We start from the raw sequence: 15,778 nt of genomic DNA on the forward strand, positions 1-15,778 counted from the left end.
ACCAGGTAATGAGGTGCCCTGTAGAGGTTTGAGGCCAGGGTTAGGGTTTCAAGGGAGACCAGTCGGCTTGGTAAACATCCCCCAGTAACGGGCAGCCCTTTGGGTACAGGCCTGGGGGGAGGCAGAGGGTGGAGTTTAACTAGACTTGGCATTCGCTGGTTGAAGTATGGGAGAGGATCGAGGGTGTTTATAAGAGAATGGTCATAAAGATGCATAATGGAGTTTAAGCAGGTTAAGGTTGAAAAGTGTTTGCAGGCATGAAATCTACATCCAGGACTATTTATTATTGTTTTTAATGGGAGCGCGCATGCATGTCTTGTAGAGTATGCTGGGAGTAAATGGCAGTTTTACAGAAAAGGAAGAGACATCTTCATCCAAAGGATCCAGACTCGAGAGGGACAGTTTAGAGTGAATACCCCTTCCCTTCTTTATTGTCCCACCTCTCAAATGCCTTGATTTCTATGATGACTATCATCCCCCACCACTTTAGATATGTAGTACGTATATTTAAAGGCCTGGTTTCGGTGCCTGGAACATAGTAGATGTTCAGTAAACATTTGGTGAACAAAGCAACTCCAATGTTAGGCAAACCTTGGAAGCAGGGGATAACCCACATGGAAGATTCTGGAAAAGTATCTGCACTTTCCTATTTGAACCCTACACGATCCTTTAAAAGTTAATAGTAGTGCTCACTGGGCAAAGAGTTTCAGCTGGGGAAAAGGAGAAAGTTCTGGAGGTGGACGGTGGTGATGGCTGCACAGAAGTTGAATGTACTTAATGCCACTGGACTGTACCCTTGACAGTGGTTAAAAGGGCCAATTTTAGGTTATGTATATTTCCTCAGTTTAAAAGATAGGGGGGAAAGGTTACTAGTATCCTCACCACAGATTCCATATTGTCTATAAAGAGAATGAAGTTGATCTGTACCTACTGGCATGGACTGAAATCCAAGGTATGTTCATTAAGTGAAGAAAGCAAGAGGCAGACCAGTGTGTAGTGTCTTCCTTTTCGGGAAAGACAAACGGTGACGTATACCTATGCACACATCAATACCTGGATCGGAACATCATCTCTAAAAGTGTAACAGAGGGCACCTGGGTGGCTCAGTCAGTTAAGCATCTGCCTTTGGCTCAGGCCACAATCCCGTCAGAATCCCAGGGTCCTGGGATCAAGTCTTGCATCAGGTTCTGTGCTCAGTGGGGAGTCTGCTTGTCCCTCTCCCTCCTTTCCTCCCCCATGCTCATGCTCTCTCTCACTCTCAAATAAATAAATAAATAATTTTTTTAAAAAAATAAAAGCAGAATAGTCATCGTGCTTACTTCAGGGGAAAGGCCTGGAAGTCAAGGTGCGAGGGATGCCCTACTCTTTAGTATATGTATTTTCATATTGTTGAGCATGAGTCTTATTTTTACAAATAGAATAAGAACCTTAAAAAGCGAGTCCTACTGCTAGCCTAAATTACTACTACTGAGTCTATTCCTTAAAAATTGTCCTTGTTTTTAAGAACCAGATTCTATGTAAGCGTTAATTCACTCGAGTTCCAGAATTATATCAACTTAATTTTTAAAAGGATTCTGTAAGTGCAAAATGTGAGCCTCAGACTTTGCAGTCACTTATCAACTATCTTGAGGACTTCTAACACCGTTTTTCGTCTTTCCCATGTGCAGCATAATAAGTGTGCAACATACTCTGTGGGAATGCAGAAAACCTACTCCATGATCTGTTTAGCCATAGATGATGATGATAAAACTGATAAAACCAAGAAAATCTCGAAGAAGCTTTCTTTTTTGAGTTGGGGCACCAACAAGAACAGACAGAAGTCGGCCAGCACCTTGTGCCTCCCGTCAGTTGGGGTTGCGAGGCCTCAAGTCAAGAAGAAGCTTCCCTCTCCCTTCAGCCTTCTCAACTCCGAAAGTTCTTTGTACTAATGTGAGGAAACAAAAAACGTCCAGGCCCCAGATGTCTCCGGTGCTGACCAGGCCTTCCTATTTGTGCCACAGTGGAAAATTTCTAAATATTCGCAAATCCCATTTTGTCACTGGGTAAACTCACAATTGGTAGGTCTTCATGAATGAAAGTAACAAGAAACCTCAAGAAATTGGGGAGTGTCACCATATTGCTGCAAGTTATTTATTATATAAAGTATTGTAAATAGAATGGTGTTGAAAATGTGGCTATTTTTAACGGCTGCAGTGACAATTTGTAGTTACGATCAGAATTAAATAGGGTTCCCTCTCTTGGTCCTACTTGTAATCATTTCTAGCCTTGGGTAATATAGATCATTCCTTAACTCGGAATTCAGATGACCCCAAATTAAGGCAGGTCAAGGAACTATACCGATTTAGTTATATTACTAAGTTAGTATTATTAAGAAATGTTCCAAAGAACTGCTTCCTAAGGGGAATTCATGAACCTAAAATGGTAAGATTTTACGATTATTTCTACATAATATGAATGCTGTTGCCAGATAAAGTCTAGTGACAAATCTGTCATAACTTACCAGATAAAAACAAAACAAAAAAACTACACACAATTTAGGAACAGTGTTGCTTCTAGTCTGATGTCATTTACAAGTTGCTAACACAGTGGCAGTGTTAGATGGGGATGCTATCTACAAGGTAGACAATATGCTGTTTGATACTCAAAACATTTTTGTTTAAAGTAGAAAATACATAATTATATATTTTAAGAGTCTTTAAGATGGGTTAGAAACATTTTATAAGGTAAAGATGTAAATGATTCTAGTTTAAAGCTCTATTTGACTTTTTAAAATGACATTCTTACCTGTCAATTTCTCTTGACATAAGGTGGATGATGCCGTGATTCTTGTAAGATTCACGGTTGACATAGTACAAGTTATACAGTTAAAAAAAAAATAGCATTGTAATCTATTTTTGAGAATTAACAAGAACGTAAATATTTTCTAGTGTGCAATATCAAAAGGGAAGCAACCATATTTGGGAAAGTGTATCCACTACTGTTAGGGACATTTTGTATAAATATTTAAATAAACATACTCATTTGCCTGAGTTAATGGTTTTTTGGTTTTTGTTTTTTTTTTCACTTTTTTCCTACTTATTTCACTCCTCTTTCAAATTGTTTCTACCCTAATGCACAAAATGTTCTTATGGTTTGGTCTTTTATAATGACTAACATTTCACAAAACAGCACTTAGAGGGGTTTCAAATTACCTTAGTATCTTTGAAAACATATGGCATCTTTAAGGGCATTTTTTTTTAATTTAAATTCAGTTAATTAACATATAATATATTATTAGTTTCAGAGGTACAGGTCAGTGATTCATCAGTCTTATACCCAGTGCTCATTACATCATGTGCCCTCCTTAATGTCTATCACCTAGTTACCCCATCCCCCCACCCCCCCACCCCCTCCCTTCCAGCAACCCTCAGTTTGTTTCCTATGATTAAGACAAACTCTTGTGGTTTGTCTTCCTCTCTGATTTTATTTTTTCCTCTCTTCCCCTATGACCCTGTTTTGTTTCTTAAATTCCACATATGAGCGAAGTAAATGGTATTTCTTTGTCTGACTTATTTCGCTTAGCATAATACCCTCTAGTTCCATCCACATTATTGCAAATGGCAAGATTTCATTTTTTTTTTTTTGATGGCTGAGTAGTAGTCCGTTGTGTATATATACACCACATCTTTATCCATTCATCTGTTGATGGACACCTGGGTTCTTTCCATAGTTTGGTTATTGTGGACATTGCTGCTATAAACATCGGGGTGCACGTACCCCTTCGGATCCCTACATTTGTATCTTTGGGGTAAATACCCAGTAGTGCAATTGCTGGGTCACAGGGTAGCTCTATTTTCAACTTTTTGAGGAACCTCCATACTGTTTTCCAGAGTGGCTAAGTGCATTTCTTTTTTGAGTGGCTGACTACCTTTTCATCCCCACGCGGGGCTCTCCTCTCTGGATGCATCTGCCCTGCCATTTTCCTCTGTCTCTTCCCACGGTTGGGCTATACACTGGCAAACACATTCTTTTCCTCCTTCATACACACTGGCTTTCTACCTTTAAAAGGGAACTCCAAACTCCAGGCTGTGTTGAGAAGACATGCTCAGTGACTATGGACAAACTGTGCTGCTACCAGGAAGGGGGAGGGAGGGAGGAAGGAAGATAAAAGGCAGTACAATTGTTTATTTACACTGGCAACACCCTCAAAACAGTAATATGAAGACCACATTGCAAGAACACGGGCTCTGCCACCAGGAACAAGGGGTTTATGGTACACAGCACAGCGCTGCATTGTAGGTTTGTTTCCTTTAGATGGTCACATCTACCTCCTGAAATCTGATTAGACCTTTCCATGATAGACACAGGGCAATATGCCCGGGCCGGCTTTTTGTTGAATTTGAGAGTCCCTTATTCAACTCTCTTAGGAAGGTCCCCATGGGCCCTCTCTCTCTTTTTTTAAAGATTTCGTTTTTGTTTTTAGATTTAGTTTATTTTTATTTTTAAAGATTTTATTTGACAGAGACACAGCGAGAGAGGGAACACAAGCAGGGGGAGTGGGAGAGGGAGAAGCAGGCTTCCCGCTGAGCAGGGAGCCCGACGTGGGGCTCGATCCCAGGACCCTGGGACCATGACCTGAGCTAAAGGCAGACGCTTAACGACTGTGCCACCAGGTGCCCCTGTTTGTTTATTTTGAGAGGGAGAATCCCAAGCAGACTCCATGCTAAACATGGAGTCCAATGCGGGGCTTGATCTCAAAACAGATCATGATCTGAGCCCACTTAACTGACTGTACCACCCAGGGGCCCCTGTTTTTTTGTTTTTGTTTTTTAAGATTTTGTTTTTTAAGTAATTGCTACTCCCAAGGTGGGGCTCACTCACAACCCCGAGATCAAGAGTCACATGCTGTATGGACAGGCGTGCCCTCCACACCTCCTCTTCCACTAGTAGAGTGAGGGCCGGGCTATCGGGAGCCCCACTAACTTAAACGCCCCAACCCAGAGAGCAAGGCAGGGCAACTGGCAGCTTCCGTGTAGGCCTCACCCAGTCACTCATTAGGTGCTGCGGCAGGAAAGTCTTTGTTCTCCATTTTTAAATATGAAAATCAAACAAGATCCGGTAGCTTGCGGTCCCAGCTGGGCCGTGTGAAGAACGCTTGAACGTGCTGCGCTACGGCTTGTCCCACGACTGGCTCTAGTTCTCGGGTGGAAGCATTACTTAGTTGCTGGATACTTGGGAACTTCTGAAGCAGAAGGGGAGCTTTAACTTTTCCAACTCCTGGGATGTGTTGCACAGTTCGAAGGAGGGATAGCTCAGGGATCTGAGCCCGTTTCTTACTGAGGAAAGGGTTCTTACTGGGCTCTTTGGTTTGTTCTTGAACCTAAACCAATGGTAAAGGGAAAGCACGTGAGCGCCCTCTAGAGGACTGGCCGTTCTCTTAAAAATTTATGGAAATTTAGTTTTGCCTTTTCCATTTGGTCCAGCTTGACTTACCACTACAAATGTTTTCATACACCATGAATATAATTTTTCAGGCATCAGCAAAATTATTGAAGGATGAACCATATGAGTACACAAAGGACTAAGAACAATTTATTAAAACTTGGATTTTCAGAATGCTGATAAAGCAACACAAACATACTCTGAGGAATTCAAACATGTTCCTGTGGCCCACTAAGAAACAATCCAGTTGTATGGGATTAAATCTTTTTTTTAAAGATTTTATTTATTTATTTGACAGAGAGCGAGAGAGTGAGCAAGCACGCACACACAAGCAGGGGGGAGGGGCAGAGGGAGAAGCAGACTCCTTGCTGAGCAGGGAGCCCAATGTGGGACTCGATCCCAGTACCCTGGGATCATGACCTGAGTGGAGGGCAGACACTTAACTGACTAAGCCACCCAGGCACCCAGTATGGGATTAAATTAAAACTAAACTGGACCTGCTTGGTACAGGACCTGGATAGAGCTTGCCTATCAAAGGAGAAATCCGGTTTTCAGTTAGTGGTGGATATAGGAAGGCAGACGATAGACAGCATTACATCAGAAGAAGTTAGGAACAATGAAGCAAGGGACGCCGCGGAGAAGGAAGAGTGATCTATGAACAACATGGGGCTCCTTCATTTTTCAATTTGGTTCTCAATCCTAGCTGCACATCAAAAGGGAAATTTAAAGTCAACAACACAACATTAATTGATGCTTAAGGCCCTATCCTGACATTCAGATTTTTAACTGGTCTGAGGTAAGGCTCTTGTATCGCTGTTCTTAAAAGTTCCTCAGGAAATTCTAAAGCCCAGCCAAGATGAATAATCAGTGAAGACAATGGAGAATCAGGTTTTTGTTTTCATTCAAAAAAGGATCATCTGATGAAGCGGGGGAAATCGGAGGGGTAGACGAACCATTAGAGACGATGGACTCTGAAAAACAAACAGGGTTCTAGAGGGGAGGGGGGTGGGAAGATGGGTTAGCCTGGTGGTGGGTATTGAGGAGGGCACGTTCTGCATGGAGCACTGGGTGTTATGCACAAACAATGAATCATGGAACACTTCATCTAAAACTAATGATGTAATGTATGGGGATTAACATAAGAATAAAAAATAAATTAAAAAAAAAGGGGATCATCTGCGGGGTGTCTGGGTGGCTCAGTCGGTTAAGTGTCTGCCTTCGGCTCAGGTCATGATCCCAGAGTGCTGGGATCGAGCCCCACGTCAGGCTCCCTGCTCAGCAGTCTGTTTCTCTCTCTCCCTCTGCCCGCTTGTGCCCTTGCTCTCTCAGATAGATAGATAGATAGATAGATAAATAAATAAATAAATAAGGATCATGTGCTTTGGACTGCAGCTGACCACAGATAAGTGAGGAATACTGTAGACAGGACTGACGGATTGCAACTGTAGCAAGGGCAGCAGCAGGAGTGAAAGATCCGGAAGTCAGGTGAGAGTCGGTAAGGCAGGGCTCCTGCAGCGGAGTAGCAATCAGTACTTACCAACTGGATGAGAAGGCAGGATGCTTCCATCTGGCTGGCCACTGGAAGCAACACCATCCCAAGGTCCAGCACCGTAAACTTCTGTATGGCCGAGAAGTATTGTTCACTCATCTGCGTTTTCTCAACTATTACAATCCCTTGAAGATTACTGGACTTCAAAGGGAGAAAAAAACCCAAACAGTAAACCATTTTGTAACAAAACTACCTTCCAGTTTAAGAAAGCTATCAGTCCAAGAATGCTTGGAATGGCCAGTGGTTGTATATAAATTATTCCAGAGGATGGAGGAGGCAGCGGATGGAAGTCAATTTTCCGTTTCAGTGTCTTCAATTCAGTACTTACATTTCTAACCCGAACAAGCCTCTTCCTGTAGCCATTTCCGGCCACCAAATCAGCTTCGGTGACATAGAGAATGCAAGATCTGCTTGACAAGTAAAAATCTACCGGTGTCAGGCCATCCTCAAAAACGATTTTAATTTTCCCTTAGAACACAGACAAGAAAAAGGAGTTCCGTGAGCTCTGGGTGAAAGGCGACAGTAGGTAGCACGTTTTGAAAAAGCTTAGAAGAGGACTTATGCAAAGGGCAGCCCACCGACCTTGCATCCCCTGCACGAGCTGCGACCCGCGCCACTTCTCGTTGGCCACAACATGCCCAAAAGGCACGTGCATGGGGCCGGTGCTCTCAGAGGGGTTCCTGGCCATCGGCGGCCTCGATCTAATAAGGAAAACAAAAGACAGCATTCGAGCAGGCTCTCCCGCACACCGCCCCAGGCTCCCCTCGAAGTCGGGGCCTCTCTGGCAGGAACCCGCTTGCAGTGTCTTTAAAAGACTGAATTATTTGCCAAAGTCTAAGACCCAGGAGATTCCCGTCCTGGTAGCCGCGTCCCTCATTTTCGTCACCTGCTGGCTCCTGGTACCCCCGCTCGGTCTGCGGCACGACTGCTCAGTCTGGTCCGGAGCCAGCCCGGACCCCACCTGGGCCCCTGCCAGAGGATCCTGAGCTTTCACCCGCGGCGCGCCACTTCCGGTTTCCCTCAGGTGCGCTTGCCAATTTTTCATCCTGCCCGCCCTCCACCTCCCACGGCGCTAGATAGGCTATGGCGTCGAGATCGACACCTGAGCTGGCCAATAAGAGAACGGACTACACACTGTTTCCGCCCAGGAGGAATTTGAATGGGGACCACTGGTTGCCAAGAGCGACGGGTGCGGAGTAGCCTTAGCTCTGATTGGTCGAAGCGAAAGCAGAGCCAATGGAAGACGAGGTTGTTGCGAAGTGCATTGCGTAGAAAAAGCGTCTGGGGCTAAGCCAGCGGGAGGGGCTCAGGTTCTAGGGAGCGGTCCTCGCCTGGGAGGATATCTGCACGTCGGTCCAGCCCTGGTTCGGCCACTCCCCGCAGCAAGGATGCTCCAGCGGTTTCACAGGGGTCGCAAGAGCCAGTTTGTAAGTAGATCCGGGGGGCCAGGAGTGAAACGGGGGGGGGGGGGGCGCGGTGGGTTGGGATTTGGCCTGAGGTTGAGGCCAGGTGGCAGCACAAAAGGAAGTTGTTTTCCACTCGAGAAGCCCTGATTTTTTTGTGTTCTAAAGCATCCTCTATCCCAGGGTCGGCCTCAGTGAGACAGGAGTCGCTTTGTCTCCCCTGCAACGTTTGCTCCGGTGTCGGGGAACACTCCTGCCCGCACAAACCTACTCCACTGCTGAATATCCCCCAGTGGCAGGTCGTTCTTGAGTCCTCCCTCCGCTACCCACCGCGTAACCCCATCAGCCAAGTTCCATAGATTCTACCCACTAAATATAACCTGCAGCTGTTCCCGCCCCTACCCTGGCTTCCAGCATCTACCTGGCTGCTGCTGCAGCTCCCCACTGTGTCTCTGCTTCCAGTCTTGCCTTTCTCCTAGGACCGTTTTCCGCATGGCAGCCAGGGGCATTCTTTTATTTTACTTTATTTTATTTTTAAGATTTTATTTATTTGACAGAGAGATACACAGTGAGAGAGGGAACACAAGCAGGGGGAGTGGGAGAGGGAGAAGCAGGCTTCCGGCTGAGCAGGGAACCTGATGCGGGGCTCGATTCCAGGATCCTGAGATCATGACCCGAGCCGAAGGCAGACGCTTAACGACTGAGCCACCCAGGCGCCCCTTAAATTGGACATCTGATCGTGCTGCTGTGCTCCTTAAAACCCAGTGCCTCCAACAGCCACACACTCCAGCCATTTCTTCTATTCGTTTAGGCCTTTGCTATCCCTTCTGCCTGGAATGCTCTCCTCCAACCTTATCATAGCCACCCTGACACTGTAGGCGCCTACTCCCAATTTCATGCCTACCACTGCCTGATGAGCCTTTCCAGGGGCCAATTTCGGTGGGTGTTCCTCACTAAGCCACAGGTTCTCCTTAGTCACGTATAAAAACTCTTAAATGGGAACAATCCCCACTCTTACCCCCAGCGCATTCTTCTAGCCTCTCCTCAGATGCTTCTATATTCCAGCAAACTGGAATACTTGTTAGTTCTAGAACACTGCCACTACTGTCTTGCTTCTGTCCATTGTTCATGCTGTTCCCTCTTCCTAGAATGCTTTTCCACCTCATTTCCCACATGTGAGAGCAGTGGCCATCTTTGATGACCCAGTCTAAATGCCTCTGTGATTTTTTTCCAGCGGGACGTTAGAGGTCCCCTTGCTGGCCCCCAGACCTGGAGGAGCCCTTCCCTCCCTGTGCCATCCCAGCACCAAATTTGTCTTTATCTTTCCCTTGGCACTTTCCATAATTCTGTGTTACGTGATAAGTACTTGGGTGTTTTCCCTCCACATTCTATTACCTTGTCGATGAAGACAAGGTTTCTTCATTGCAGTCCTGGTGTTTTGCGTCTAGTAGGTGTGAATAATGGCTAGTGCCTAGAGAGTGGCTATACTCAGAAACTTCTGAATGACTGCCAGTTGCCTAAAGCCAGATTCTCTGATTTTCATTGCGTGTAGGAACTAGTTTTCGTTATTCTGCATCTTTGACGTAAACTGTCTAAAATCTTCATTAAGCTTCTACACAGTGTGGAGTAATGGGGGAAGTGCTTGAGTTCCAGGTTTGATAAAGACAAGAAAGTTGCCTGCTCTCGGGAAGCTTCCATTCTGCAGGTGGGGTAGCGTGTGCGGGAGTAGGGTCATTGGGGTGGTGCTGTGAGACTGGAGGTCCCAGAGAGTGACTCTGGGGGATGGTCAGGGAAGCCTGTCTGAGGAGGGAAGGATGAGGGGTTCCCCACAATGGGCAGCTGCAGTGGTGTTCCCTGGGTGGGCATACTTGCCTGGCCAGATAGGAATTGGGGATGGCAGGGGGAGGACTGGGTTCCTGGTGGGGTTAGATCCCTGGGTGGCCAGTGCAGGTGTCCCCTTTCAGGCCCCAAGCAGGGTGGTGACAAGACCCAGGTGGTCCCATACACCAGTGACGCTGCTGGGTTTCATTTGTGCAGAAACACATCATCCATGGCCTCCTTCCTGCAGCCAGCATCGCACCGAAGCCGGCTGTGCCCCGCACACCTCCTCCCCGCAGCCCCAACCCTTCTCCAGAGAGACCAAGGTGAGTCTCAGGTGAACAGGCCGTTAGATTCACGTCCTTCGAAATGCTTATCATGGTTCCATAATGAAGCACTTAATATGGTTTCTCTGTGGGATAATGATCTGTCCCTTTCAGGTGTATGGAGTTTGCCCATTTCATAATTGAAGGCGATTAGTAGTTTTCCAGGTATAAAGCATTAAAGCCCAAGTATATAGGTTCATAGTATGTTGAAAGGAATTTGAATTATGCACAGAATTTTCTTTTGAAATACAAGTCTGCCTTTTAAAAGAGCTGATTTTGGGGAAGGAAGGAAGAAGGATGTTCACTCTCCAGGGCCTGGGATTCCCCCATCTTCCAATGCTCCCAACATCAGAGAACTGGCTTTCTTTTATACCTAACACCCCTGCCTGTGCCTTCTAAGGGCTTAGACGCAGGAGAATTTTAGACTGTTTTTTATCCATAAAACACATGGATACATGGCTTGGGCTTGACACTTATCAATGAATTGACAGTAAGAACGAATTTAATGCACAGGTAGTTTCTTTGTTTTAGTGTTCTTTTAAACTAGAATATGGTATGCCTCCTGAGAAAAACACTTGTTGCTAACAAGAAGAGCCATTTATTAATGTTTACCCGGAGCCAAGGACTGTTGTAAGTCCTTCAGAAGTATGATTTCATTCTGTCCTCTCAACGACCCTCTGAGAGAGGTCTTGTTGGCCTCTCTAGCTCGGTCCCAAGTGTCACGCATTGGTCCGAAGTCTCACAGCTGTACACCTGTGGGTCTGTCTGTCCAGCTCTTCAGTGTCTGTGTGACCAACCCTAACTCTGTGTCTTTAGGGCTTCCATGTTTATGTGGCCGCAGTGATAGCAAGACAGTTAGCTTTACCTTCCATCCTCAAGCAGGAAAACCAACACATTTCATTTCATGGCAAGCATGCTGTAGGTTCATTAGAAGACCTCTTGTCTCCTCTGCTGTACAAAAATATCTTCCTGGATTATAATGTTTATAAGCCAAAATAGTCCACAAGGCTTTGGCAAATGTGGTGTATTTCTACATTTTTTTTATTTGTAGGAAATGGTGTTCAAATTAAACTGAGATGTTACTGTGCTTTATGGGTAGCGTAATAGCATAAGAATCCTACGGCCATTTACTTCCGTTTCCTCCTTCCCATCCTTCATGTTACTGTTGCTCCTTCTAATTCCATATGTTATAAATCCCACAATATATTGTTATTATTTTTTACTTTAACAGTCTTTTCTTTCTTAAACCAGTTTTACTGAGGTATGATGGACTTAACAATAAACTGTACATATTTGAAATGCATCATGTTGTGACATATGTTTACATCCATGAAACCATCACTACAATCGAGATAATAAACATATCCATCATCCCCTCAGGTTTCCTTCTGGACTTATAACAGTCCTCAGCTCGGAGTAAACACTAATAAACGGCTCTTCTTGTTAGTGACATGGTACTTACGGAAAAAACAAACACTAAAAATATTTCAAAGTGTTTTTTCTCAGGAGGCATACCATATTCCTTTGTAATTCCTACCTCCTGTCCTTCTCTCCCCTTTCCCATTCCTCTGCCCAATCCACCCTCACCCCCATCTCCTGGCCACCTGATCTGCTTTCTGTCGCATTAGATTAGTCTGCATTTTCTAGAATTTTATACAAGTGGGATTACACAAAATAATTATACCGGCTTCTTTGATTCAGCATAATTATTTTGAGATTCATCCATACTGTTGTGAAAATCAGTAATTCATCCTTTTTATTGCTGAGTAGTGTTCCATCATATGAATAATGAATATGTCACAATTTGTTTCTCCTTTTACCTGTGGACGGATATTTGAGTTTTTTTCACGTTTTATTATTTTAAAAACAAAGCTGCCGTGAGCATTTGTGCACAAATCTTTGTTTTCTACACACACTTTTGTTTTTCTCAGATAAATACCTAGGAGTGGAATAGGTGGGTCATATATACTAGGTGTATAAATACACAGTTAAGTAACTGTCAAACTATTTTCAAAGGTTTTATTTATGTTCTGACCAACACTGTATGAGTTCCAGTTGCTTCACATCCTCACCAACACTTCATTTGGTCAGTAGTGTGTGTGTGTGTGTGTGTGTGGTTTCATAATTTTAGTTGACAGTTTTAACTCATACTGCCTGTTGATAGGATTTTGGAAGTGGTGACAGTGCGTAGATAACAATGTATAGACCTTGTCTAGTGAATCTCCATCTTCCTTATGCTTTCTGGACGACCGTATACAGATTTGGTGTGGCCCATTCCTTATTCCTTTGGCCCAGGCAGCTCTGTTGTGCCTGGAGTCCATGTGCACATCAGAAATTCCCAACTCCTTCCTTGCAGATTTCTGGATCTCTCTATCCAAGGGGTCATATTTCTTGAGGCTCCCTCCACAGCTGTGCTTATGAATGTAAATTTTGGACATTCTAAGAGTAGTAGTGTAGTAGTATCTCATTGTGGTTTTATTTTGCATTTCTTTAATACCTAAGTTTGTTGAGCATCTTTTGTGTTTATTTGCCATTTGTATATCTTCTTTGGTGAAGTGTGTATTCAAATCTTGTGCTCACTTTTAAAAATTGGGTTGTTTGTGTTCCTAGTACTGTATTTTGAGAGTTCTTTATATATTCTGGATACAAGTCCTTTATCAAATATGAGATTTGCAAATATTTTCTCCCTGTGTGTGGCTTGTCTTTTCATTCTCTTAACAGTGTCTTTCAAAGAGCAGAATTTTTAAATTTTTATGAAGTTCATCATATCAATTTTTTTCTTTTACAGATCATTATTTCAGCATCATATCTAAGAAATCTTTGCCTGACCCAAGGCCACAAAGATTTTCTCCTATATTTTCTTCTAGAAGTTTTATAGTTTGGAGCTTTACATTGAGGTCTATGATCCAATTTGAGTTTATTTTTAAATATGGTGTGGGAGGCACAGATTCAAGCTCATTTTTTTGTATATGGATATCCAGTTGTTCCAGGACCATTTGTTGAAAAGGCTGTATTGTATTAGTTACCTATTATCGTTTAACACTTGACACCAAAACTTAGTGGCTTAAAGCATAAAACAGTCGCATTTTTTATCCCATGTCTCATGATGCTTTTTTAAAAATTATTTCCTCTTTGTGTTTCATTTTGGCTATTTTCTCTTGTTTTGCCTTCAGTTTCACTAGTGTTTTCTTCTGCAATGGGTAATCTGCTGTCTGTCCCATACAGTGTAATTTTCAGCTCCCAAAGCTCAAGTCTTTTTTAATAATCTCTCGTGTTTCTACTTAGCTTTTTGAATGTATGGAATACAGTTATAACTATCTTAATGTCCTTCTCTGCTAATTCTAACATATGCATTCAGTTCTGAGTGGGTTTCTGTTGATTCTTCTCATCATTTTGGGTCGTGTTTTTCTATAATTTTGCATGCCTGGTTATCTTGGATTGCATACTAGACACTGTTGTAAGGGTCACCTTGTGTGCTTAATATTTTTGTATTCCTACAAATCTTCTGGAATTTTGTTCTGGGATGCAGTTAAGTTACTTGGAACTGATTTGATCTTTTAGGTCTTGTTTTTATGATTTGTTAGATACATCTGAAGCAGTGCTCAATCCTGGGCTAATTACTCCCCACTACTGAGGCAAGACCTTTCTGAGGACTGTACTCAATGTCCTGTAGATTATAATTTTTTCCCATCTGTCTGGTGGGTACAGGCATTGTCCCCAACCGTGTGTAAGCACCTGGAACTGATCCTCTAATTGTTGTGGATGGTTCTTCCCCCAGCCTTGGATAGTTTCCTCACATTCATGCACTGAGGCATGTTTTGCTGAACACCCAGGGGCCGTCTGCAGATTTCCGGAGCTCTCTCTGTTCAGCTCTCTCCTTTCCAGTCCTCTGTCCTGCAAATTCTGTCCGCTCTGCTGTTCCTGGACGCTCAGCTCCGTCTCCACAGCTCAGGAGGTCCACCTGGCTCCACTTCAGCTCTTCCTCCCTGTGCCATGACCTGGAAATTCTCTCAGGCAGTAAGCTGACACAGTTGTAAATCTGTTGTTTTGTTTTGCTTTTTCAAGCGGGAGGGTAAATCCATTACTCTATCTTCCCAGTATTATAGTTTTGAATAATTTGCAAGTGTTCTTAAAATGCCCTTTAAAATCTTTTGTATCTTTTTGGGGGGCATCTGGGTGGCGTAGTTGGCTAAGTGTCCGGCTCTTGGTTTCGGCTTAGGGTCGTGAGATCCTGGGTCAGGCTCTGCGCTCAACATAGGAGTCTGCTTGAGATTCTCTCTCCCTCTGCCCCTCCCACTCGTCTGTGCTCTCTCTCTCTTGATAAAATAAATAAATATTTATCTTTTAAAAAATAATTTAAGGGGCGCCTGGGTGGCTCAGTCGGTTAAGTGTCTGCCTTCAGCTCAGGTCATGATCCCAGGGTCCTGGGATCCAGTCCCGCATCGGGCTCCCTGCTTGGCGGGGAGTCTGCTTCTCCCTCTGCCTGCCGCTCCCCCTGCTTGTGCTCTCTCTGTGTCAAATAAATAAATATAAAAAAAAAATTAAATTTAAAAATAAAATCTTCTATATATTTTTATATCTCCCTTTATTGCCCCCCATTCTGATCTTTCATTTTAAAAGGAAACTACTTGAATATAGACTGCCTAGATTAGGGACCTGGACCCATCTCCTATTAGCTAGGAAATCTTGGACAAGTCATTTATGTTTTAGGGAAAAATGGAGATGACAGTAATATCCATTCATTCAGTTGGTGTGATAAAGAAACGAGGCACATTAACAGACGGCGGGCACGTAGTCAGTAGCTACGCACTAAATATGGAACAGAAGGTCACCCTTCAGTAACTCTCGTGTCCTGTTGTTCAGCCTTCGCCTTGCCGGTTTGCGTCTCACCTTCTCCCTGGCATGTTTTTGTGCCTAGATCTGCTCTGGCTGCAGTCATCCTAGCAACAACACTGACCGGCCGGACCGTTGCCATTCCTCAGCCTCGCCAGAGATCCCTGTCTGAGAGCGACACGACCTGCGTTGAAAAGGACAGTTTCATCGAACCCTATGCCACCACCTCCGAGCTGAGGCTTCAGTAAGGACCATATCGCCGGCTCTGCGGCTTCTCTGAGGGAGGAGCCCCAGCTCACGGGTGCTTCTGTGCGCGTGAGCGTGTGGTCAGGACTGGAGCTTAGTACTCGGCTTCTCCGAGGGAGGAGCCCCAGCTCACGGGTGCTTCTGTGCGCGTGCGCGTGTGGTCAGGACTGGAGCTTAGTACT

The 15,778-nt window shown here is 44.2% G+C and overlaps 3 protein-coding genes across 5 annotated transcripts in view; 2 read left to right on the forward strand and 1 right to left on the reverse strand.

The window, feature by feature from the left end:
• RHPN2 (rhophilin Rho GTPase binding protein 2) overlaps positions 1-3,029 on the forward strand; it is a 60,780-nt gene extending 57,751 nt beyond the window's left edge. The window contains exon 15 of the mRNA XM_035023508.1: positions 1,668-3,029. Within this exon, the coding sequence (XP_034879399.1) occupies positions 1,668-1,928 (261 nt within the window). The 3' untranslated portion in view covers positions 1,929-3,029. The remainder of the gene's footprint in view (positions 1-1,667) is intronic.
• A 1,790-nt stretch (positions 3,030-4,819) lies between these two features.
• FAAP24 (FA core complex associated protein 24) lies at positions 4,820-7,959 on the reverse strand. Of its 3 annotated transcripts, XM_035023510.1 has the most exons (5): positions 7,857-7,953; positions 7,553-7,671; positions 7,299-7,438; positions 6,959-7,111; positions 4,820-5,359 (listed from the first exon to the last, which is right to left on the reverse strand). In XM_035023510.1, the coding sequence occupies exons 2-5, from the start codon at positions 7,656-7,658 to the stop codon at positions 5,084-5,086; spliced, it is 675 nt and encodes a 224-aa protein (XP_034879401.1). In that variant the 5' UTR covers positions 7,659-7,671; positions 7,857-7,953; the 3' UTR covers positions 4,820-5,083. The 3 variants fall into 3 exon arrangements, with proteins under 3 accessions (XP_034879401.1, XP_034879402.1, XP_034879400.1); XM_035023511.1 differs by having other exon boundaries at positions 6,959-7,039; positions 7,553-7,959; XM_035023509.1 differs by having other exon boundaries at positions 7,553-7,938.
• A 310-nt stretch (positions 7,960-8,269) lies between these two features.
• Positions 8,270-15,778, forward strand: part of CEP89 (centrosomal protein 89) — a 77,638-nt gene continuing 70,129 nt past the window's right edge. Inside the window, exons 1-3 of the mRNA XM_035023512.1 lie at positions 8,270-8,397; positions 10,411-10,517; positions 15,436-15,594. Coding sequence (XP_034879403.1) covers positions 8,359-8,397; positions 10,411-10,517; positions 15,436-15,594 — 305 coding nt within the window. The 5' untranslated portion in view covers positions 8,270-8,358. The remainder of the gene's footprint in view (positions 8,398-10,410; positions 10,518-15,435; positions 15,595-15,778) is intronic.

The sequence above is a fragment of the Mirounga leonina genome, unplaced genomic scaffold (genome assembly GCF_011800145.1).
Source record: "Mirounga leonina isolate KUSES-001 unplaced genomic scaffold, KU_Mleo_1.0 Mir_177, whole genome shotgun sequence".
Lineage (NCBI taxonomy): Eukaryota > Metazoa > Chordata > Mammalia > Carnivora > Phocidae > Mirounga > Mirounga leonina.